The sequence below is a fragment of the Pelodiscus sinensis genome, chromosome 3 (assembly GCF_052426305.1).
Source record: "Pelodiscus sinensis isolate ZL-2025 chromosome 3, ASM5242630v1, whole genome shotgun sequence".
NCBI lineage: Eukaryota > Metazoa > Chordata > Testudines > Trionychidae > Pelodiscus > Pelodiscus sinensis.
In genome coordinates this window covers 60,272,230-60,295,731 of record NC_143054.1, presented here as the reverse complement: position 1 = coordinate 60,295,731, position 23,502 = coordinate 60,272,230, and the positions used below count along the sequence as shown (strand labels likewise).

Sequence of the window (23,502 nt, the reverse complement as noted above, 5' to 3'; positions counted from 1 at the left end):
GTCCTGGCCATGGAGTTCTGGCCTGGCGGCAGAAGGGCCAGCAGCAGCTAAATAGCTTCAGCCCGGGGAACCACAGCTGGCCAGGAAGCAGTAGGGCTGGAGTGGAGCCCTTTTATCTTGCAGTGTTTTTAAAGACATGAAGCATTAGCACACATTTCCTGTACATAGTGCTTGACTGAGGATAAACATATGACACAGTCCATCTTTTCCTCTGCTACACTTTCTAATGGAAAAAGTGGAGGTATGGTGGCAACTGTCTATTATGATATTAGTCTGATGTATAAGCAATATCTATTTTTTTATAGTCAGTGCTCTTAGTTATTTTGAAACAATTACAATGTAGGAAAATAATACTCTAGGTTGGACCTCACTGCTCTAGCACCCTCAGGGCCTGACTGGTCCTAAACAAGGGGATTTACCAGACCTGAGAAGGTCCCTCCCCGTTGTGACTGTGCTGCCACTGGGCTAGAGCTCCAGCCTGCCCTAGCTGCTGCCTCAGACCCCCGGGGCTCTCCCTGGCCCCACTACTGCCAGGGCCAAAGCACCATGGCCAGAGCTGCGCAGCTGAGGCAGAGCTGCGCAGCTGCCTGGCTCTGCAGCTGGGGCCAGAGCTCTGAGGTTGGGGCAGAGGGATGGGGCCGGAGCTCCAAGGCCCAGGCCCCAGCTCCCTGGCTGCCACTGTGGCTGGAGTTCCCCAGCTGTTGGAGCCAGAATGCAGCCGGAGCTCCGTGGCCAGGGATGGGGCCAGAGGAGTACAGCCGTGGTCAGGCTAGACCTCCCCGGCCGCTGGGGACGGAGAGCTCTGCTGGGGTCACAACTCCCCATCATGCTGTCCATCTTCTTTTCTCCCTCCCTGCCACCCCAGCCCCCTCCTCCCCCCGCACACATATATACTCTGGCCTCTGCCCAGAGGTCCACCGCCAGACCTTCCTCTTCCTGGGCTCTGTGGACCAGGAACATTCATGGCCCATACCAAACCACTGATGTTGCCGGACCAGAGAGTCTTGGTTAAGGGAGGTCCAACCTGTACCACTATGAATATGTTAACTGTTAATTGCACTAGGAACTGCAACTCAGGTAATGACTTTCTCTTCTCTGTATCTGGCTCCCTTAAGGTCAGGAGAAAGTGTTCATTCTGTCCCGGGCTCCCAACAGTAGTTGTTCCCAGCACAAATCTAGACAACACATATTCATTGAGTTTATGAGAGAAAGTAAAGAGCAGAAAATAATATTTTAATACATAAATGTAAAGCAAAGATCAAAAATAACAAAGGCACAGCTAGACAGACTTTTACATTGCAAAGTCTGGAAATATTGCATTTATCAAAATATAAATGAACAAAGCTCAGTCTAAAAGCTGTCAGAATTTCAATCGTCTTGCCAGTTTACAAGTTCCATCTAGTTTTCTTGGTGGGTAAAATCCTGGAACACAGTAATTTTGTTACTGACTTCTCAGAATAGGATTGTATACTGTGTCTTATATCTCTAGAGCCCTGTGTGGACACAAAATTTGTATCTGCACCTGTATCCACTGAGGATATCTGCATCCACAGATACAGACAGCCACAAATTTTCAGGGCTCTCCATATCTCATCAATAGATGCTGTGCATTATGTTCCATTCCTTCACCCTTCTCTTCTTCTTATGTCCTTATTGTGCCTTTAATTGTGAAGTAGCTATCTTCAACAATACTCTGAAAGGCTCAGTCCTGAAATGTACTGAGTACTCTGGCACATAATCGAGCAAATTTAAGTATGTGCTTCAAGTTAAGCACATTACTGTCTCCATTAAAGTCTTTAATTACACAATTACAAATAATTTACCAATCTTTGTTTCCACCAATGCACATACAATTTTGCCTCATTCATGATGCATCATTTAAACGGCACAATAAAGCTAGAGCTCTGCATAAAAAAAGCATGTGATCATATCATTAAGTATTAAGAATGGCCCTACTGGGTCAGACCAAAGGTCCTTCTAGCCCAGTATCCTGTCTGCCAACAGTGGCCAGCACCAGCTGCCCCAGAGAGGGTGGACCGAAGATGGACCGAAGGTGCCCCAGAGAGGGTGGACCTTAATTACTGTACCATAATTAAGGCCTTACCAAATTTATAGCAATGAAAAACTCATCATAGACTATGAAATCTGATTTTCCCTGTGAAATCAGGCTATTGCAGGGGAGATTAGTTTTCATACAATTAGGTGATTGGAGAGCAGCAGCTGCTGGTTGGGAGCCTAGTTCAGAAGAAAGTACCGCTGCCAGCAACAGTGCAGAAAAAAAAATGGCATGGTATGGGAGGTCATCACTTTGGAGAGGGGCATGGCGGGCCTTACATATGGGTGAATGAGCAAACACCCAGGTCATGTCTGGGGGTGCCCAAGGCCTATAAATCTCAAGCACCAGGCCTGGAATAAGGAAGGGGCAGGGCCGAGGGAATCTATAATAGATATGTAAAGGATTAGCTGGTTAACTGATTACCAGGTAAGCATCAGCAAGTGATGCTTACCTCGTCAGAACAACAAGAAGACCTGTGGCACCTTACAGACTAACAGATTTATAGGAGCATAAGCTTTTGTGGGCAAAGATTCACTTCATCAGATGCATCTGACAAAGTGGGTCTTTGTCCACGAAAGCTTATGCTCCAATAAATCTGTTAGTCTATAAGGTGCTACAAGACTTCTCGTTGTTCTTGCAGATTCAGACTAACACGGCTACTCCTCTGATACTTACCTCGTAAGTGGTTAACTAGGAGCCCAACCAGGCTAGAGAGGCTCCCTACCCATGGCAGAGAGCAGTGGGCCTGGCTGTAGCAGCACCCCGATCACTGTACATCAGGCCCAAGCAGCCCTCTCTGTGGTGCTATGGGCTTGGCTGGAACAGCCTGCAGGACAGTGAAGTGGGCTACGCTGGGATGGAGTAGCCCCACCACCTGCATTTCAGGGGGCTGCTCCAGCCCAGCTAGGTCCACTGTATCATGGGCAAGGGGCCGCTCCACCCCAGCCACTCTAGAACAGCCCCTTTACCTATGGGATCCTGGTTAACTAGATACATTTATAGGCTGCGTCTACATTGGCATGATTTTGCGCAAAAGCACCTGATTTTGCGCAAAAACATGCTGCCTGTCTACACTGGCGTGGAGTTCTTGCGCAAGAACACTGACGTTCTAATGTATGAAATCAGGGCTTCTTGCACAAGAACTATGATGCTCCCACTCAGGAATAAGCCCTCTTGCGCAACTGTTCTTGCTCAAGAGGCCAGTGTCGACAGGCAACATGAATTTCTAGCACAAGAAAGCCCGATGGCTAAAATGGCCATTGGAGCTTTCTTGAGCAAGAGAGCATCTACACTGGCACGGATGCTTTTGTGCAAAAGCACATCTCTTGCGCAAAAGCACATGCCAGTGTAGACGCTCTCTTGCACAAATACTTTAACTCAAAAACTCTTGCGTTAAAAGTATTTGCGCAAAATCTTGCCAATGTAGACATAGCCTAAATGTTTAACCAGTTAAATTTTTAAACAGGATTTTACATCTCTTGCCCCTAACCATAGTTCTTCACATCAGCCTCCAGCTGGCAGTACGGGATGGTCTGGGGAGGGACTGGACTTCCTCTTTCTATGCACAGGCTGCACCTGAGACCGGGTCAGACACAACTCCGAGGACCAACTCTGGCAGCAGGAAGCTCTGTGGCCGCCCTCTGGCTGCCCAGCTGTGAAAGCAGCAACACAGAAGTAAGAGTGGCAACACCACGCTCTCCCACCATAGCCAGCTTTTCTGAGCGGTGTGAACGGGCAGGACAGGCAGGGAGCCTGACTGAGGATCCCACTGTGCCCAGGAGACAGATCTAGAGGCGTGGTGGGTCAGGTTTTGCCCTGGCTTATAAAGTGTGGAAAGTTGGAGTAAAGCTTGCAGGATAGAAAGAAAAGGCAAGAAGCACTTAGCGCCAGGTCTAGAGAAGCCCACTACTATCCCTTTCTGCTGACTGGAAGAGTGGGCAAAGGGGGAATTTATACCTTACATAACCCCAGAAAGGTTCTTTTTACATTCAAATTCCTTTTTAAAATAATCATGGCTTCAGAAAATATAAGTACACAAGAGGCACGGTCACTACTCCTGAATGCCTGGTGATGGTTCCTTGATGATGATAATGTAATTTCAAACAATCACTATCCACAAAAAACAATTCCATTAGAAATGGATTGCAACTTAGTCCTGTAAGCAAGATTCATGATACAGAATTACTCGACTGCAAAGATATCAAGATTTGTATTCTGCATAACTCTACCGTTCGACTCTCATGAGACAATTATGAGTACCAGAGAGAGGACTTAAACTCGGACAAAATCAAGAAAGCTTCACAATCTACTTTAAAACAATCAGATTGTGAATGGCATTCTAAGTATGAATTCCTAACAGAAAATCTGAAATATTTATTGTAATTTCTAAATGGCTTAAAATGCAAAATGTTTGGTATGATAGCTTCAAAGATTTATTTACTGTGTGCACTTTTCTTTTTAAGTTCTAACATTGCTATTTTTTTCCCTCATTTTCTTTCAGCAATCTCCCTTTACAATGTTTTGCCACTCTCTTCCATATTTCCTTGTTGTCTATTGTAAATTCCGGAGTACATCTTCATTCCTGTCATGGATTTTAGAACAATACAAAAAAGATTGCTCTGAGAGAATTCATACAGACTATAAACAAAGCATAGGTCACACTAGGTCAGAAATTTGGGAGTTTATTGAGTTGCTGTTTTAATAATTATATTATATGGACATGATAGACTACTTCATATACTTGACTATTACGCATCACTTAGTGCTTTGATTCAAAGAATTTTTAGTAACTGAAGATATAGATCCCTTTCCATTCTTCCTGAGTTATCTTAATCAGATTCCTAGTACTTCCACCTAATTGCCTTTCAAATGGCCTCATCTCTTTCCCATTATTTAGGGTTATTTTGTTCCACTTCTCTTTCTCGCTAGCTTTGTTATTCCCCTCTCATTGTCATTAGGATTTTTGTTAAGTTTATTTTGTGTGTGTCTATCTCATTTCTTTATTCTATCTTATCTCTCTGGACTTTATTTGGTTTCAGCTACCAATCCAGTAGCACCATCTAATACTGTGATTTATGAAAACAGTGACAGAATCTTTTATAGTTTATGATCCCTGACAGCTGAACACCAAAAAAGAATGATGAGCGAGAAATGAAATTGACTAGGCTGGCAAATTCTGAATCACTATGATTCAGTCCTTCTGAGACTATGATTTTAGGCAGTTCAATTTTACTGCCACCTAAGATTGTCTCAAAACACAATTATCACATTTAGTAATTTTCTTGTGTGTCTGTGTAAGTAGTGTGTGTTAATAATCTTGCACCTGAATATTTCCATTATGCCTTTTTCTGGAGTATCTAAATGATGGTAATTTCCGAACCTATTCCACTATTTGGCGGAAAGCAGAAAGAAAATGCCATCAAGTTCTGTTAGAGTACTGCAGACATTTGGTATTGACATTCACACAGCCCTCCAAATTATAGGGGCCGCCCTAATCTGAGCCATCCTTCTCATGAACTGGAAAATACAAGTGCTGTTATACTTCTTCTCTGGCTTACCAAAGATAAACAGGATCCCAGAAAATTCCTCTGAAGCATCATTCTCTTTGGAACCCGCCTCTTAGGGTCATTGAAGACTGCTATCAAATCAAATGTCACTCTTCTCTTCTGCAAACTAAGTAAGCCCGGCTCTTTCAACCTCGCCTCGTAAATCATGTGCCCCAACCCCCTTATCATTTTTGTTGCCTTCTATAGGACTCTCTCCATTTCTCCACATTTTTTCTGTAGGGGGGAGGGACCCAAAACTGGACACAATACTTCATATATGGCCTCACCAATGTTGGTTAGAGGGGAATAATCACTTCCCTCAATCTGCTAGCAATCTGCTCCTACTAATGCAGTCCAATATGCTGCTAGCTTTCTTGGTGACAAGGACACACCCTTGATTCATATCCAACTTCTCGTCTACTGTAACCCCCAAATCCTTTTCTGCAGAACTGCTGCTTAGCCAGTTGGTCCCCACACTGTATCAATGCATGGCATTCTGCCATACTAAGTGCAGGAGGATTCTGCACTTGTTCTTGATGAACTTCATGAGATTTCTTTTGGCCCAATCCTCCAATATGTCTAGTTCACTCTGAATCCTATCCTTAGCCTCCAGCATATCTACCGTTAGCTTAGTTTCATTTGTTAAATTTTTAAAGAATGTAAAGAAAAAGTCTGAAAAACCAGGATTTTCTAGACAAAAATTAGTTCAATAGTTTTACGGCTATGAATGTTTTACACTGGCCAGGTGAAATCTTTGCATTAAGTTTTGTGTGATAAATATAAACTATCTTAGTTTAAATTAGTCTGTGTTCAGTCTCAAATTTTGACCCATTGAACCTTAAACGTCCAGAACTTCAAAATTATTGAAATCATTTTGTGTAACTTTGGTTTCATTTGTAACTTCCTGCTATGGCAACTTGCTTCAGAATGAGATTGCTTTGAAATAGATGACTTTGAAGAACATTCTCAATTATCAGATTTTTGCCTTTCTGAAGTGTTTCTGACAAAAATGTCCTGGATCTTGTCATTTCTCCTGTTGTTACATAAAAGTAGGGTATTAACCCTTCTGATATATCATGATACATTTTCATTTACTATTTTCATTATAGTATGTAACACAGAAGCACCTAAAAAGTTTGGGCCCCATTGTATGGTGTATGTATCTATAGTAAGGAGAATTCTAAACAGCTCAGACCCAACACCAGCTGCTACAGTGTTCCCTGTATGCTGTGTGCTTGTGTGACTGCGCAGGCGAGAGACAAATGCCACCCAGTTCATCACCAGAGCACCCACAGTTCAGTTTTTGTTTCTGCTGATGGCACACATTCACATATTCCTCAGTGCACATAGAAAAAATTATTCTGCACATGGATGGGAAAAATCCACGCATGGATGAAAAAGATTAGAGGGAACATTGTTGTTACAGTGCCTGAGACCAAAAGGGACTGCCAAAGCTACTGATCAGCAGAAATGTGGAGGAACTTTTGGGGCTGCCAGTAGCTATTCACCTTGGCAAGACAAACAACCACCATAGGATCCAGGTATCACCCTGAATAGGAGTATAAAAAATGACCCAGGAAGCTGAATATTGTTCAGCTGGGTTGCTATCATGCTTGAAGCTGGGACCCGATGGAGTCAGATAGCCCTGTGTCCCATCTAGGGTTAACAGGATCCCCATACTAGGCCACAAGGTCTGAGTTTCTCAGCAGTCAAGAGCCAGGATCCCTGAATATTTGCTTCCCCGTCCTGCCTAAAGACCTGTGCAGAGCAGTGCGCAGGGTTTAATAAGGTTCTACTCGTTCAACTTGTGTCCTGTCGACAACAGTTACTCCAGGGAGCACAGGCCCTCTGACTCGAGTTCCACTAATTATGATACAACACTGACTTAGGAAAATCTGAAATTCTTTCTTTACATCTCTGATCACCTTATGTTGCACTCTCAGTTCTTACTATTCATAAGCCCAGTCTTGCAGTCTATTAGTCACACAATAAGCCCCTCTGAAGCCAAAACATTAAACTATCACACATTTGCTCACTAGCTGAATAAAGGGCAGATGTAGTAGCAGGCAAAAAGCAACATGTATGTTTAAGAGACTTGGTTGCTGTTTAGGAGACAGATAAAGAGATGGATAAATAGGCTATTTTGCAAACACAAAGAAAATGCTAAATAAATATCAAGAATCCACTCCTTATTTGCATCCATCTTCACTTATACTATTCCTATTAATCTCATAGGCCTCTGTTATGGCCTGATCTACATTTAAAATTTAGATCAATCGAGCCATGGCGCTCAGGGTTGTGAAAAATCCACACCCAGGAGCAACACAGCTATGCCTATCTAACCCTCAACGTAGATGCAGCTAGGTTTACAGAAGAATGTTTCCATTGACCCAGTGACTGTTGCATGGGGAGATGGTGTTCCTACAGTGATGGGAAAGTTCCTTCCCTCAGGGTAGGCTGTGTTTACACTGCAGGGTTATGCCAGCATAGTTACGGCACAGTAGCTGTACTTTTATAGTCCGTGTAATGTAGACTTCGCCTAAATCTCTTAGGGTATGTCTACTCTACCCCGCTAGTTCGAACTAGCGGGGTAATGTAGGCATACCGCACTTGCAAATGAAGCCCGGGATTTGAATTTCCCGGGCTTCATTTGCATAAGCAGGGAGCCGCCATTTTTAAAACCCCGCTGGTTCGAACCCCGTGCAGCGCGGCTACACGGGGCTCGAACGAGGTAGTTCGGACTAGGATTCCTATTCCGAACTACCGGTACACCTCGTACGGAGGGTAGTGTAGACATACCCTTGCTTCTTTGTGAAATTTGTGTGTCGGGTATCCTTACTTTTGTATTATTAGTGAATGACTATTTAATTAGATAACAGACCTTGAGGACTTGGAACATTCTACACTTGACGTGCAGGAATTCTCCCTCATGAATACTGTAAAAAGGTTAATTACTGTTTTCAAATATTCAAATCCAGTTATTTCAATTATATTCATATATTTGAAACTTTGTTGTATCTGAATGTGGGTCCAATTTCAGCTCAAGCAAAGGCCAGTTCAGGTACAAAGTTTCCCTACAGCTCAAGCAGGTTCAGAGCCATTGTTACAGTTCAGGACCATCCCTTTAAAGTGTACAAAAACGTGAGATATATATAATGACAAGTGTGACAGGATCTCCCCTGGATGCAATCTGAGACTGTGGGACTGCTGTGCCCCCTTCACTCTCTCCAACCTGTGCTGTCTTTCACAATGCTTTGCTAGTGACCAGCAGCAACCCTCCTGGTGCTGTTATCACTCAGCCCAACCACATGGGGAGCCCCACATCTAGCTAGATTCCATGAATGCTCCCAGAGCCACATAAATCACACAAAGAAAGACACCAGCGACAAATCACCCCAGCTCCCAGCACTGTACCTCAAGAATATAGTGTCTAATTTATTAATTGGCCCACCTCTTCATCAATGGAAAGTGGATACACATAGCCCTTGTGGAACCTGAGCAGATTTGTGAAGCACTTCTCACAAACTCACTGGTAAAGTTAAACAGTAAAACAAGTTTATTGACTATAAAAGCTGGATTTTAAGTGATATTAAGTGACAGGTAAAAAGTCACAGTAGTTACCAAAAGAAAAGAAAATACAAACATGGAGTCTCGACTCTCAACCCTATTATACTGAGCCACAACCCGATCAAGCAATTTTTCTCACCTAGTGGATATCGCAGTCCATAATACACAGATTTCACACTAGAAATCTGGACCCTTAGCTAGAATCTTCAGTGTTCTCAGAGTCCTCATTGTTTGTAATGTAGGTGGGTGAAAGAGAAAGACCAGGCACGTGACCCCAGTTTTATACCCTCAGTCTTATTTGCTTGGGAGCACAAGTCCGACATGTCTGGGGGCACTGCTGTGTTTCTAGACAAAGTTGAGCAATTCCCCAGGTGTGGTCTCATGCAGGTGAGTCACTACATTATAGCTCCCTTGCTGGACAATTGCCCTTAACACCTCACCCTCATGTTAATTACTTTCCTTGAAGATGATAAGCATTCCCCTGATACACTAAAGGCATGCTTTATATGTAAAATCATGATGATATAAAAATGAGGACTATAGGGATTACAGGATGCTTCCTCAAGGTATAGAGTGTCACACTAAGGCTCTTTGAAAATAACCTTGGGATTTTTATTCACCTTTTTCCTCACATGACAGACCTCACAGCAATGATGGAACAACAATATGGAAACTTACCATCTACTCCAACTGGATTCTGTGTTGAAGTCTCATTACTTCCATGTGTAAAAAGTAGTTAACGCCAACTACAATACCCAAGATTTCTGGCATTCTTAGTATGTGGTACATCCAGCAAAAATGAATTTCCCTTTTCCTTTTTTCATTTTATGGCAGTCATATCAGACATACAGTTCTTAATTCACTGCACAGGGAATATGTGTTATAAATAAATAATAAAGCTAAGTCTTTATAATGTGTAAAGCAATACTTTGCCAAAAGAAGAGTTATGACGAAGAATAAATTTAATAAATTATATTTCAATTTAAAAATATGGTATGTTTTTAAATATGGCTATTAAACTATTGCCATGAATTATTTTTAAGAATGTTAAGAAATTGACAAGATCTTTACTCCAAGACATAAGCAAGAATGATCATATATTATAAAAAAGAGAATCCAAGCTGAACCAATTACATTACTTATATACCAAGCAGAAATGAAGCTTTGCAAAATTCTCTGCCAAAACCTTTTTCTATTTAGATGTGTTTTAAAGTAGACTGCACGATTAACTAGCTGAGATTTTTTAAGTAACATTCTCCAGATTTCCATATTAAAATGTGACTATAAAAACAAATAGTATTTTGGGTATTATCCCAAAATATAGTAGATGCAGCTAGGTAAGTAATGTCTCTTGGGTTTAAGGTTTCATTTTGTTTCCTAAATAAATTACATTAGTAAATAAAGAAATTTCTGATATGAATAATGGACCCATGACAGATTAATCGGATTATTTTTTCTTAACAGAGTTCTGAAAAGATAAAAATTAATCTTGTAGTCTGAATAATAATAATAATATAACGTAATTATTCTTCCAAATCATATGCTAGAATTTGTTTTCTTTTTTTGTTATTTTATTTTTTCTGGTTTTTGCATTGGTACATGAGATTTATTTTATTTAAATTAATTAGCATGGGACATTCACATTACTTGATTTCTTAAGAATTATTACTTCCTAACAATTATTCAGCAATTTCAACGATGAATACCTTCCTGGATTTTATTTACTTAATTCATAATATGTGGCATATTCAACTCTTTTAAAAAACTGAAGACTCAAAAGACATTTCAAAGATTTTACAAACAAGCTATACAGTATTCAGTTTCTCTACTTTACTTACTTAGTAAGAACATAAAAAAATCTTGAAGTGTCAAATTCTGCATTCCCTCTACCCTGCAAAATATGTATCGGTTTTAACAGCACCTTCCAACTTTTGTTGTGCTACTGTAACTAATAAGATTACCCCCTCTGTAAGACTACTACTCAGTGTTAAATAGTTTGATAGAATCAGGTCCTAATATTTTAGTAGAGAGCAATACTGTCATCCTGACAGGAGTGTCTGCCTTATTTCTCAAACTGTTAAAATAAATTGATACTTTAAAGAAATTATTTATTTCACAAAATTAAATTTTAGAGAAAATGCTTTAATTCCTTTTAAGACAGTTTTTCTCTCCCTCGTTTAGATAATTAATGCAATAAATATAAATGCCAATGATTTTTATTTATCAGTATAGAAGAAAATGTGCAAACTTTTAAGAGAATATATTAAACATAAAAACAATCCATAAAGTATTCTTACATTTGATATTTTCAATGCACGAAGCTCAGGAAATTTAAATATATGGCTCCCCAGCAACTGAAAATAAACCTTTTTATGCTTTAACTTATTGCCTTCTTAAAAAAAAAAATAATGCAGCTGTGCATATAGGGAGCTCCACTTTTGCAGGATTGGGTCCTTAATAAGTTGTCATTTTTAATACCATAATAGATCATTGCATCATAATGTGGTGAAGAATTATGTTTTGGCCTGGCAGCATTTTGTTTCTAATTTAAATATGCCAAAAAAGGAAAAGAGGAAAACATTTCTTAAATGACCCTTTTCGAGGACAGCAATAAAACGTAAATCAGGTTTTAAGTAAATTCGGCAAGAACTGGAAAAAATACAGCAGGAAGATTTTTTTCCACACTTAGTAGCACATACTGTACATTTTTTAGTGAATGTTTCAAACGTAAATCCTTACTCAAGCTAAAATTAAAGTTTCCAGTTCAGCAGCTGCTATTAGCATAAAGTACTTCAGATGCATGGTATCCTTAGTATTCTGACAAACTAATACTGTATATACATTGCATTGAAACCTCTATATTTAAGACCAATCTCACAAAGAACATTTCAGAAAAAGGTTTTGTTTAGTTGAAGAAATACCTTAAAAATTCAAAGGACATAAAGGTATGGTGTATGTATTATTTATATAAACAAATAACATATTTATATAATACTGTATATAAATTATATAGGTATAAATTAGGGTAAAAATGTATTAGGCAATCTGGCAAACATTATTTAAAACTGAAACCTGATCATGTCAATTCCAACTTCCAATTGTGAAAGTCATACTAGTTCATCTTCTTACTGTCAGATTTGTTCTCCAGAGTACATACAGCGATAGCACTGACAGGGTGGTGGAAGCCAAGTGAGAGATTTCAACATTTAATGTGTTAAAACTTTGCCTTTTAATCTATTGATTAAATACTCCTGCAAATGCACACGGTCAGGCATGTGAAACACTATAATTGTTATAACTGCATTGTACCTGAACAGTGGAACTAATCTCAGATGCAAACCCTCCTGTCAGAGGGGCCTCATGGCTGATCAGCAGTCGTCCAGTCTTTGCCACTGACTGAAAAAAAAAAAAAAAAAAAAAAGAATACCTCTTTTAAAAACAAAAATCAGTTAAAATTTGTGTGTTGCTATATTTCTGTAGAAAATTCTCACAGTACTTCATGAAAAATGATATAAATTCTGTAATTTTAAGCTGTAATGACAAAATACACATTTTCCCTTACTGGTTCAGTACAACATTTTATTTGCACGGATGAATGGGCCTAAAGAGCTATGTTCTGATATTAGCAGAATGAGAATGGGATGCTAGATTTCTTTGGGAACTGAGCATCAATATCATATTTTGTTTGCAAACTGATAATGAAGATGGAATTATATGCCATAGTTTAAATTGACCTTATCAAAGTAAATAATGACATTTCTGAAGAGAAACAAAAATAAAATAAAATAAAATAAAATAAAATAAAATAAAATAAAATAAAATAAAGAGTAAGGGCTTATTGTCCAGCTATACCAAGAGAGGAAGCACTTAATAAGCTTTTAGTTAGGCTGCAACTTTTGTTGTTAGATGTCTGGAACTACCTGGCAGATAAATGTGCAAAGATTCCCACAGTCATTTAATATCTACCCAGGGACTTCCACTTGTCCCCAACCCAATTTTTCCATGTAGGTACCCCACTCAACCCATTGCTGGGACTGTACCATCTCCCCCTTGAGACAGGGTTAAAGTGGGCAGTAAGAAAGGGGGATTGCGTCCCAGCCGTACCAGTTATAGAGGCCCTGAATGCCACCCATGTTACAGTCCTTTTATCAACACCTCCTTTTAAGTCCCTTACCAAGCCATTTATCCAGTCACTATATCCCTTCCCTGTGGAGTACCTACACTATACATCCACCTCATACTTACATAATGAGTTATGACATTAACTCATGAGGGCAGAGGACTGGACTCGATGACCTCTTGAGGTCCCTTCCAGTCCTAGTATTCTATGATTCTATGACATCACAGTCTAACTCTCCTCACCAATCACCATAACTAATCCCTCCCTGAACCAACTGTGGGAAGGCCAAAACAAAAAAATCTTCTGCCAATCTGGTGGTGAGGGAAAATTTCCTTCCAGACCCCTAGAAGAAAGCGGTGACTAATGCCCACAGCTGGTCCTGACCAAACCTGGTATTTTGCCACCTCAAAGGGAAGGAGTATGGATGATGCTCCACCTGCTTTTTCTGTCAGGCTTGCCCCTTTTCAATTCCCCACCTCTTCTGATCACTGGGGATGAGTCAGAATTGACCCACTAACTCCACTCCCCATTTGCAACAGCTTCTGAGCCTCTTCTTTCTGCCCTCGACCCCCTCTGTAGAGCACTGTATTCTTTCACCCAGAAAGCCAGACAATGGTCCCCCTCACTTCAAAGTGCAGTGAATTCTGAAGGCTTGTGTGATAACGTTTATAAGATCAAGTTCTACATAAAGCTCACAGACCGTGAAAATATTCCAATAAAAGTTTGCTTACTAAAGAAAATTGAGAATCCTAAGAAAGAAAACAATTTTTATGTTGCAATTATGGGTAAACTTTTTGCATGAAAGAAGACAGAAACAACATGCAAACATTAGATTTAATGTGAACTGATCAAAAAATAGTTACATGGCACATAGTATGTACTGTGTGTGTCAAGCATGTAGTGGTTCATAAAATGTTTTATTTATAGCAGATATGTGTTTATGTTGGATTTGCTGCGAACCATATGGACAACAGTTAAGTGCCTTTAACCTGATAACCAATACAAGACTCCACTATAGCTGAACATCATGAAATGTGTTATTGTAACTATTTGCTAAATCTCCTTGACCTGGGCAACCAGAGAGACCCACAAAGTGAAAACAATTTGACCGTCATCTTTCATTTTTCATAATACCCATTTTATCATTTTGTAATGTGCATATAAAAGTTACATTAACTTCTGGAGTCGCACAACAGGAAAAAAAGTCTTATATATTCAACTTTTGAAGCCTATTGCAGTCAGATTTTTAAAGATAAGCACAAGAAGCCCAAAGAGTTAGTTATTGGGTGCAACTTTCCTAATAGTTCTGCAGAGGCTACTGTAGTATAACACTCATGGATAATTTCTCCATCTAATAGGGAAGCTAAACGGGTATTTCTTAAAACTAAAAAGGTAACTTCTATTTGCTATAGAACACAGATTAAACCCTGATTGGAATACTTCTCATTTCTTTAGGAGCCCAGGAGTGTTTTAGCGGTTTTGAACATCTGGATCACAGATGCATTGGCGAGAGGCAGACCAGTATGAGCTATATTCTGTAAATAAAGCAGTTTTGCAACAGTCACAGGGATACAAGACAGAAAAATCATTTAAATATTGGAAAGTAATCAGCAGTTAAACAGTCTTAAATTTCTTTTCACTTGCACTAAACACCCTTATTAAAAAACAGGAGATATGAACTACTCCACCAAGCTACCAAAAATTCCTAGAGACAGTTCCTCATTGCAAAGTGTATTAATCATCTCACTCAAGTTTTTGACTAACGAGATAAAGAATTTTATGGAACCTTTTTTTTTTTAAAAACTAAAAGACATTTTGTTCCAATATTCTTCTTAATATAATTTTGTTCTCTGAGGGATATGTACTGGAATTTGGAGTTTTCCAGGCTATTTTAAAATCTACATTACTCTCTTTATTTTTGAGAATTTCACAACATGAAACGTACAGCCATCATATGACAGTAGAAAATAAGGACCCAACTGTGCAAACCCTTATTCCTGTGAGAAGTCCTTACTTGTACAATCAGTCCCATTGACTTGAAGAATATTTTACACATTGGGAGCAGACTGTTAGAAAGAATAAGGGTTTGCATTATTAGACTCTAAGGCTTCCTCTGATTGTTAAACCTGTATTAAAACTTGATGGAGATTGCCCCCAGTGCTGCATCACAAATGATGGCACTATTTCTCAGTAAAATGTCAACAACCAGATTACTGTGGAGAAGTGCTTCATACCATATGACCACTCAGAAGCTGTGCAGCTTGGAAAAGAGTAGCAGCATTTATGTTAACTACCGTGGTCCCCCTGGAATTGTTAAAACCATTTAATTTCTACATACCTGGAAACATATCTCTACTTTTAAAAACAACAAACTGATCAAAGGAACTGGGTGGATGCATTTCTTGTACCAAAGTTTAGTGAACCTAATGTATCTGTTTGAAAATGTGACAAGGAGTCATAGTATGAACTGCCTGATTTCTGTATTTGAAAAAAGCTTCAGCTTCACAAATAACTGTTAATTGTTGCTTGCAAACGGATAAAGCTTTGAGTAGAACATTATAGGATCGTTTATTTCTAAAAAATTTTAAAAGTGTTTATTCCCTGATAAACCTGAGGCCAAAGGCACTCCACATTTGTCTAGCCAAACATGTGGTTTCAGGAATAACTGAACACAATCCCACCTTTAAAAGGCAAAGGTGGTTCAAGAGGGTACCCTTATCAACCAAAGATACACTTACAATGGTAACAGCAGCTCAGTAATCAGCATAGCTCCACTGGCACAGAAGTGGAGAAGCATAGTACTGTGGATAATCAAGTGCTTATTTTAAAAAAAAATGTTGCTATCATTACCTTTTCTCCCCATCCCCACTCCGTCTGACATCCCTTAATAGGAGGGTTGGCGAAGAGTGTTAGAAAATAATGAATTTCACAATCCATGCCATATTTATTTTCTTCTCCTTTTTGCCTAGTGTTTGGTTTTTCTTCCTCACCCTCTATTTTATGGAACCTCTATCTAAATCTTGCTAGCTTCCATGTGTTCAAGCTAGAAAATACACACACATTTTACGTTATGTAGCATATTTAAAAATTTAAAAATACAGCATATACTAGATGGGTCAAAAGACTGCTGCCGAGATATAAAGCTCTTCTTTTCTAATTTAATCCAGGTTGCTCGTGATGGAACATGTGTTGCCATCTGACAGCTAATCAGGATCAAAGAAAAGCACTGCTGGTGTTTGCACTAATCGCTAAAATGCACCTTGCTGTCAGTTGCAACATAGTGGCTAAAGATTCAACAGGGTCAGAGACTTCAACTATCCTGGTCCTCACTAGGAAGTAGTCCTTCCCAGGCAGTGCTGAAGCAAAATTAGAAGGCATTGCTTTAAACTGTGGCTATTGCCTGTGCTGTGATATCTGCTCAATGGAGAAAGGGCTCAGGGCTCATGATTTCTAAATTCACCTTAAAAAGGAAAATATATATAAAAAACAAACAAAATTTACTTTTTCCTGCCTACTTCCCTATTGGGGTTGCTTTAAAATAGACCAGTATGTTAGTAGGGAATATGATGATTACAAAGTAACATTCTGTCATTATATAAAAAAAGGAGTAGTTCTATCCTGATAAGGAAATATTGTAAAGCTTTAATATTTGCAAATCCAGTATTTGTGAACTGTGCCCTAAGGGTTTTCTGAACTATGGCGCTATGTTTTTGCAATGAAACATCTTTGAAAATCAGTTTCCCCTTCTCTCTCACCACTCTCTTTATCTAAAACATTCTATAATTATTTTATTACCATTTTCCTCCTGAATTCACAATTTATTATTTTGGCAGCTTTTTCCACACCTCCTAGTGCTGACAACAGAGGGAAATAATATGATTCTGGCAATTCTACAAGTTCTGAAATGTATGTGCTGACATCATCACTAACATACTATGCCCTTATTGATGAGAAAGCAGGCTTAACTAAAGCTGACTGTCAGCCAGCTGCATTTTACATTATTACTTTAAACATATCTCAAGGGCACAATTTCCATCGTAACCAGCTGGTTCATTACCAGGCCAATACCCCCCTAGGGAACCATGAAAAGCTAAAAGTACAAATTTTGCTACCCTCTTGTGTCATGTGGATAAATTGTGTTTATTTTCTAAGAACTAACAGACATCCATTCTCAGAGCAAAAAGATCTTCAGTCCTTTATATATAGGCTTGACAAAATCTGATGCCTATCTTTATAATTTTGACAGATAATATGGATGTTTTATTTTTAAGCATTTTTGTCCATTTTTATCAATTTACATTTTTACACTTGCAAGGAATTATTGGATGGACAATTATTTAATTACAGTATATTCTAAAAGTGAAAGTTTTATAAAAACTTTAACACACAAATTGTCAATAGCACATGTCAAAATATACCAAATAAATATCTTTAATTTAACATATCGTATCTGTTTTTACTATTCATTTACTACTCTGTTTATATAAACCTAATTTTAAAAATTTAAATCACACTGGATTTTGACTCATTTCTCAACATACATTTGTCTTACTTTGTTTATCTGTAATCTTTCATTACAATAGTTGGAAATATTTTCATCAGTATGAGTGGATATAGGGAAATCTACATCTACCAACATTTATTGTTAAAAATCTAATCATTACAACTTTATTTACTGAAAACATCATTATTTGTGTACTCTGGAACAGGAAGAAATTAAGTATTTTAAAACTATCAGTTTTAGAGATGGTCACAATTTCTTGTTGGAAAAAACACTCTTTTCAATTTTTAAAAGAGTAAGAAAAGCGGTTAGATATTGAATTTTTATTTTAAAATGTTCTACTTCATATTTTAGCCATATTTGCATCAAAATGATTCTTAAGAATGGTTTTAAAAATTCATTTACCCCAAACTTCATTTTTTCCACTGCAAAGTGGAATTTGAGTTTATGAAATTTTTTTTAAATTATTGGCAAAACCACTCAAAAATATTTCAAAAATGAAAAATGCATATATTTCAAATGCTTAAAATACGAAATTATCCATGAAATTGTTTCCCCATGTTTGACTAGTTTTAATTATTTTATTTTCTGTACATTTATAAAAAATTCTGGGGAAAAATCCCTACAAAATGGCCTTATATCAAGACTTCTATTAATGTTTCAATAACATAAATAAAGTCATTAGTCGGATTTTCAATTGTAAGTGAAGAGGAAAAGCATATACAGGCTCTGACGTTCAAGCCTTTTCATATTTTTGTCACTATAATGGTCTATTTGGTAAGCCTATAATTCACCTGAACAGAATGGATACCTATTTGAAGTAGGAATACTCTATGTTCTTCAAAAGATCCATCACAGCTGAAAAGAATATTCTTATACAAAAAAAGACAGATATTAATTAGCTAACCAAATACAAAAGGTGAAAACCTAATAACTCAGATATCTAAACACATTCCTTTTACAGAGTCAGATTCCCACTGAAAGGAAAGCAAAGAAAGTCTTAGAATCTAAATAGTTTTGCTTTAGTTATACTGGATACCTGAGGTACCTGTGGTTGGTTTTACAAGAGGAATAAGATTCAGATAAGCTAAAATGAAGGTAATAAGCAAATTTTTTTCACATACTAATCAGTCCTCATTAAGAAGGATTTCTCAATGGCTAGCAATGAAGTGATCATACCCAGGATAAACCTGTTAAATGTTCTTAAAGGAACACTGAGAAGAACTACAATAAATAAATTGCAGTCTCACATTACAATGGTGGAGATATGAGTAGACACAGATTCTTAGCTGGAACATTGGTGGCAAAGTTACCAGTCTAGCCAGCTAGATCTGAGTGTAAAAGTATCAGATGCTTATTCTTTACAACACCTAAGAAACCATTTGAAACAGAATTAATTTGTATTGTATCATAAAGGGTTAGTAAAAAATTTCCAACTGGAAGTAAGAAAACTAGTGTTTATGAAGAACCAGAAAAGATTCTGTAATGTTCAAGTGATTGGCTTCTTGGGAGGAAGAAAAGAAGAAAATCTAATTTATTTTTATTTCTTACTCAAACAATTGTGAACATTTAAGGACCACGGATGTGGCTGGACCATGGAGTCCTGGCTGGGAGCCCTGTGGCAGGAGGGCTGGGAGCCTGGGGGGGACAGCTAGAGGCAGTGGGGCTGGAGCCCTGGCAATGGAGACCCATTAGTGAAGCCAGGGCAGGGCAGCGGCACTCCTGCTACTGGAGCCAGGGTCAGGGCAGCGGCAGCCCTGGTAGCAGAGCAAGGGCTGGGGTGGCAGCAGCAGCCCCAGTAGCAGAGCTGGGGCCAGGGCAATAGCAGCCCCAATAGCAGAGCTAAGGCCGGGGCCAGGACCATGACAGCTCCAGTAGCAGAGCTGGGGCTAGGGCCAGGACCGTGGCAGTGGTAGAGCCGGGGCCAGGACTGGGGCTGTAGCAGCTCTGGTAGCCCGGCAAAAGACCTGAACCATGGCAGTCCGGCAGGGAGTGCAGCTGGGACTGGCAGTGGAAAGGGGCAGTGGGCTGGGGGGCTAGTAGCAGGAGACCTCCCCAGTCTAGCAAATTCCCTCATTCAGAACCTGTCAGGTCCCAAGGGTGCCGGACAAGAGAGGTGCAACCTGTATAGGTTTGTAAGAACCTACCAAACTCCAAGCAATAAAGGCTCGTGCTTTTAGAACTATAAGTCTGCAGGTTCAGACTACATACATGATAATAGTAAGCGTTTTGTTACAAGCAGTTAGCTGAACGCTAACTTCCTCCTCCCCCAGCATCACCCCTAAAAAAGACTGTGATAAATACCCAGCTTAGGTCCTCCATCAAACAGCAGCAAAATGTGTGAGCATTTTTACTGTCTTTCTTACTGTGTCTGACACACAAAAACAAGAGAGTGTCCTACCTACAGGTCACAGAAAAAAGGATGTGGAAGTGGGTGGGTTTCAAGCCGTTTTAAATTCATTCCAACCTTTTGGAACAAAAGAACAAGAACTAGAAAAAGCAAAACAAGGATTAAACAGCATCCAATTCCAAGAAAGTCCACTGCAAAATATTCTAAAGGAAGAAAATTGAGATAACTTAAGAGGCAGAGGATGAAAATATATTTACTGTCAGATGAATTTCTCTGCCAAAACGCTGTAGTTTTCCTGTCACAAGTACATCCAAAACTCATTAGCTGCATGACAGAATTTAAATGAATAAAAATGTAGTTTAATTACTGTATGCTGTCCCTTTGGCTCTTTGAAAGTAATTATTGTTCAGACCCATATTTTAGGTATTGTTTTTGATGTAGTAAACTAAAATTTGAAATAAGAGTCAAGATTTCCATTTGTTGAATCTAAGCAGTGTTGCTACAGCTGCAAAGGGACATTAAGCACTAAGAGGACTAATGGAAAAAGCATACAATATTTCAGTATGTTAAAAAGATGCAATTGCCAGACAACTCAGAGAAAACAAAAAGGTGGCTTCTCCACTTAACCATATTAAGTCCAGTTGGTTATTGTTCCCATTCTCCCTCTTTTCCCAAAAGGAAAAAAAATTAATTACACATTACAATGTTAGAAAACATTCTATTTGTTGAAAAATAAAAAATAACAAATAGTCCTGCAGCACCTTACACACCTACAAAAAATGTAAATGGTATCATGAGTTTTCATAGGCACAATCCACTCCTTAAGATGAAACTATTTCTTTCTATTTGTTCTTCATCTTCAGACATTTTGGGTTATTATTGTGTATTGTACCACACTTTTACCTTATGTATTTAAAAGTTTAACATTCTCTATGCTAAATATAATCATTAAATGAAAAAGCTAATACTGATACTGTACTTTCTGGTTACGTCTACACCGCAGGCTTTTTGTGCAAGAACTGTTTCAATCAAGGTCTTGCGCAAAAGGTCTTGTACAAGAGCACATCCACACTACCATGTGCTTTTGCACAAGAGCGTCCATGGCAGTGTGGATGCTCTCTTGCGCAAGAAAGCTCTGACTGCCATTTTAGCCATAGAGGTTTCTTACACAAGAAACCCCTGTTGCCCGTCCACTCTGCCTTCTTGCGCAAGAGCTCTTGCACAAGAGGGCTTATTCCTCGTGGGGAGAGGAATAACTCTTGTGCAAGAAGCCCTCTTTTCCGACGCTTCACTGTAAATTTACTTACGCAAGAATGCACGGGCAGTGTAGACGCTCCGCAAGTTTTTGCGCAAGAACAGCTGTTCTTGTGCAAAGCCTGCAGTGTAGACGTAGCCTCTTAGTCTATTGAAAAAGAAAATCATTTTTAAAAATTAAAGAAGTATTTAAAATTCAGAATTTCAGGAGTCAGAGCTGTCCATTAAAACAATCCTTCACAATGAAACAAAGGCATGCTTATTAGGGATGCCAGAAAGAGGTTAACCAGTAACCACTAAGCTGGTGGCTTATTGGCCCAGTTACAAGGTAACAGGTTAACCGGCTTGGTCAACTGGACACTACCTGTGGCTGCAGCAAACCCAACCTGAGCAGCATCCTCCCCTCAGCTGTACACAGCCATGGCAGGGCAGGGGATGGAGCCCTCGGTGGAGTCAATATGCATTTTGAGAAAATGAACATAAGTTGGTCCATCTCCAGTTTGCCTCAGATAAGCCAATATATTTCATAGTTTATCATCACCTGAACATACACAGCTTTGATCAGAATTCCCCAATAAATCACTTCTAAATATTAGATTACTATGGTAGCTTTCTGGTTCAGTTGGTACTTATGATGACTTCCTGGTGACAGATAAATCACTGTTGTCACTTTCTATTTTCACTGTTGATGCATTTACAGGAAACTACATTATGAGGTCTATAGTTGTACAACAGCTAGGACACTATGCATTATAATAAGCAAATCAACTACATATTTGAGAACATTTGTCTGTCTGTCCAGCCATTTGTCTTTGTCGGTCTGTTCAAGAATTCCTCCTAAACAGTAAGAGCTTGGACTACCAAATTCAATATACAGCTTCCTCTTATCATTGCTTAAAGCAAGATAAGGGATTGGTGGTGCCAGGAAAATGAGATGTGCCTGGAATGGGATTGCTTCTCATAAAAGCATACAGAAAAAAGACAGATTCACCAGAGAGGTGTAAGGGGCTGGCTGGGATCGTGCCCTGCTCTCAACCTAACGGTCCAGCACAGCTTCAGCCCTGAGTCTCCCATCCACTAGGCACCCTTTAGGGATAGCTAGGGGAGCTCAAGTCCTCCCTCCCTTGATTCTTAGGGGAGCATTTCTGGCTGTTCCTGTTTGTCAGGGAATTAAGGGAAAGTGCACTGTTTGTTGATGAACCTGGACCTGACAAGCACTCCTCCCCTGGCTGTGCATACTAGAGCAGCAGCAGCTACGAAAAGGTGCTCCTCACCTAGCCCCAAAATGCTGCAGTGAGAGAGGGCTGGGGTAATCCTCACTCCCTGGGGCAGCCTGCAGACTGAACCCCTCATCCTAGCCACTCACCAGACCAATGATTTAAATGAAACGTGCATTTTCATTTTAGTTTCCAAGAAAAAATATTAATTGAGTTAATTGAGCTAAACAACACTGGGTTAACTATTTTAATTAACAATAAAAAAAATAATATCTAGGAGGCAATTACCTGAGAGTACTGCCAACTAACTTTTAATTTGAGGCATTTTGCATCTCATACAGGCTACTTCCTCTGGAATCTACCAAAAAGCCCAAGCTAAACGACGGGTTATTCTAAATGGCTGAGAGTCTGCCAGTTCGACCAACAGCATATTTTTTCAGACATCTGTCACAGAAGTATTGATGAACTGATGAAGGTCACTTAAGTCTAAAGTTTTTCATTATATAAGCTCTAATTGTCAGAAATTAAGAATTTCACAGTTTGGAGCAATCCAATAAGACCTAAGTAATCTATTAAGTTGCATGTGAAGGTTTGTTTATCAGTTGGAACTATTTGAAGCAATGAATGGAAAGGGGAAAAAAGATTAAACGCTGGAGATTTACAAAGCCAGAAGAGAGAAATTGGTTAAGAAATGTTGTAATAAGATCCCAAAGATGATTACCAATCTAAAAATATTAATAAAGTTGATTATAAGTCCTTGTAAGTACAGTAACTGACTGGTTTGCTTATGCGGAGTGTGGCTTACTTCAGAGGCTTTTTAAACCAGTAGGTCACCCAGATAATGTAGATGTGCATTACAGTCCATCAGCTGTAACAAGTGGCATGATCACAA

General features: G+C 39.1%; 1 protein-coding gene across 6 annotated transcripts in view; it reads right to left on the bottom strand.

The window, feature by feature from the left end:
* BCKDHB (branched chain keto acid dehydrogenase E1 subunit beta) overlaps window positions 1-23,502 on the bottom strand; it is a 235,411-nt gene that overhangs the window by 65,317 nt on the left and 146,592 nt on the right. For 5 of the 6 annotated variants that reach the window (XR_012902582.2, XM_075923806.2, XM_075923804.2 and 2 more), the window contains one exon: window positions 12,478-12,564. The exons of the other annotated variant lie outside the window; for it this stretch is intronic. Coding sequence is in view for 3 of the 5 variants with exons in the window: in XM_075923806.2 (XP_075779921.2) it covers window positions 12,478-12,564 (87 nt within the window). In the remaining 2 variants the exon portion in view is untranslated. Of the gene's footprint in view, window positions 1-12,477; window positions 12,565-23,502 lie in introns of those variants that run through there. 6 annotated transcript variants of the gene reach the window in all.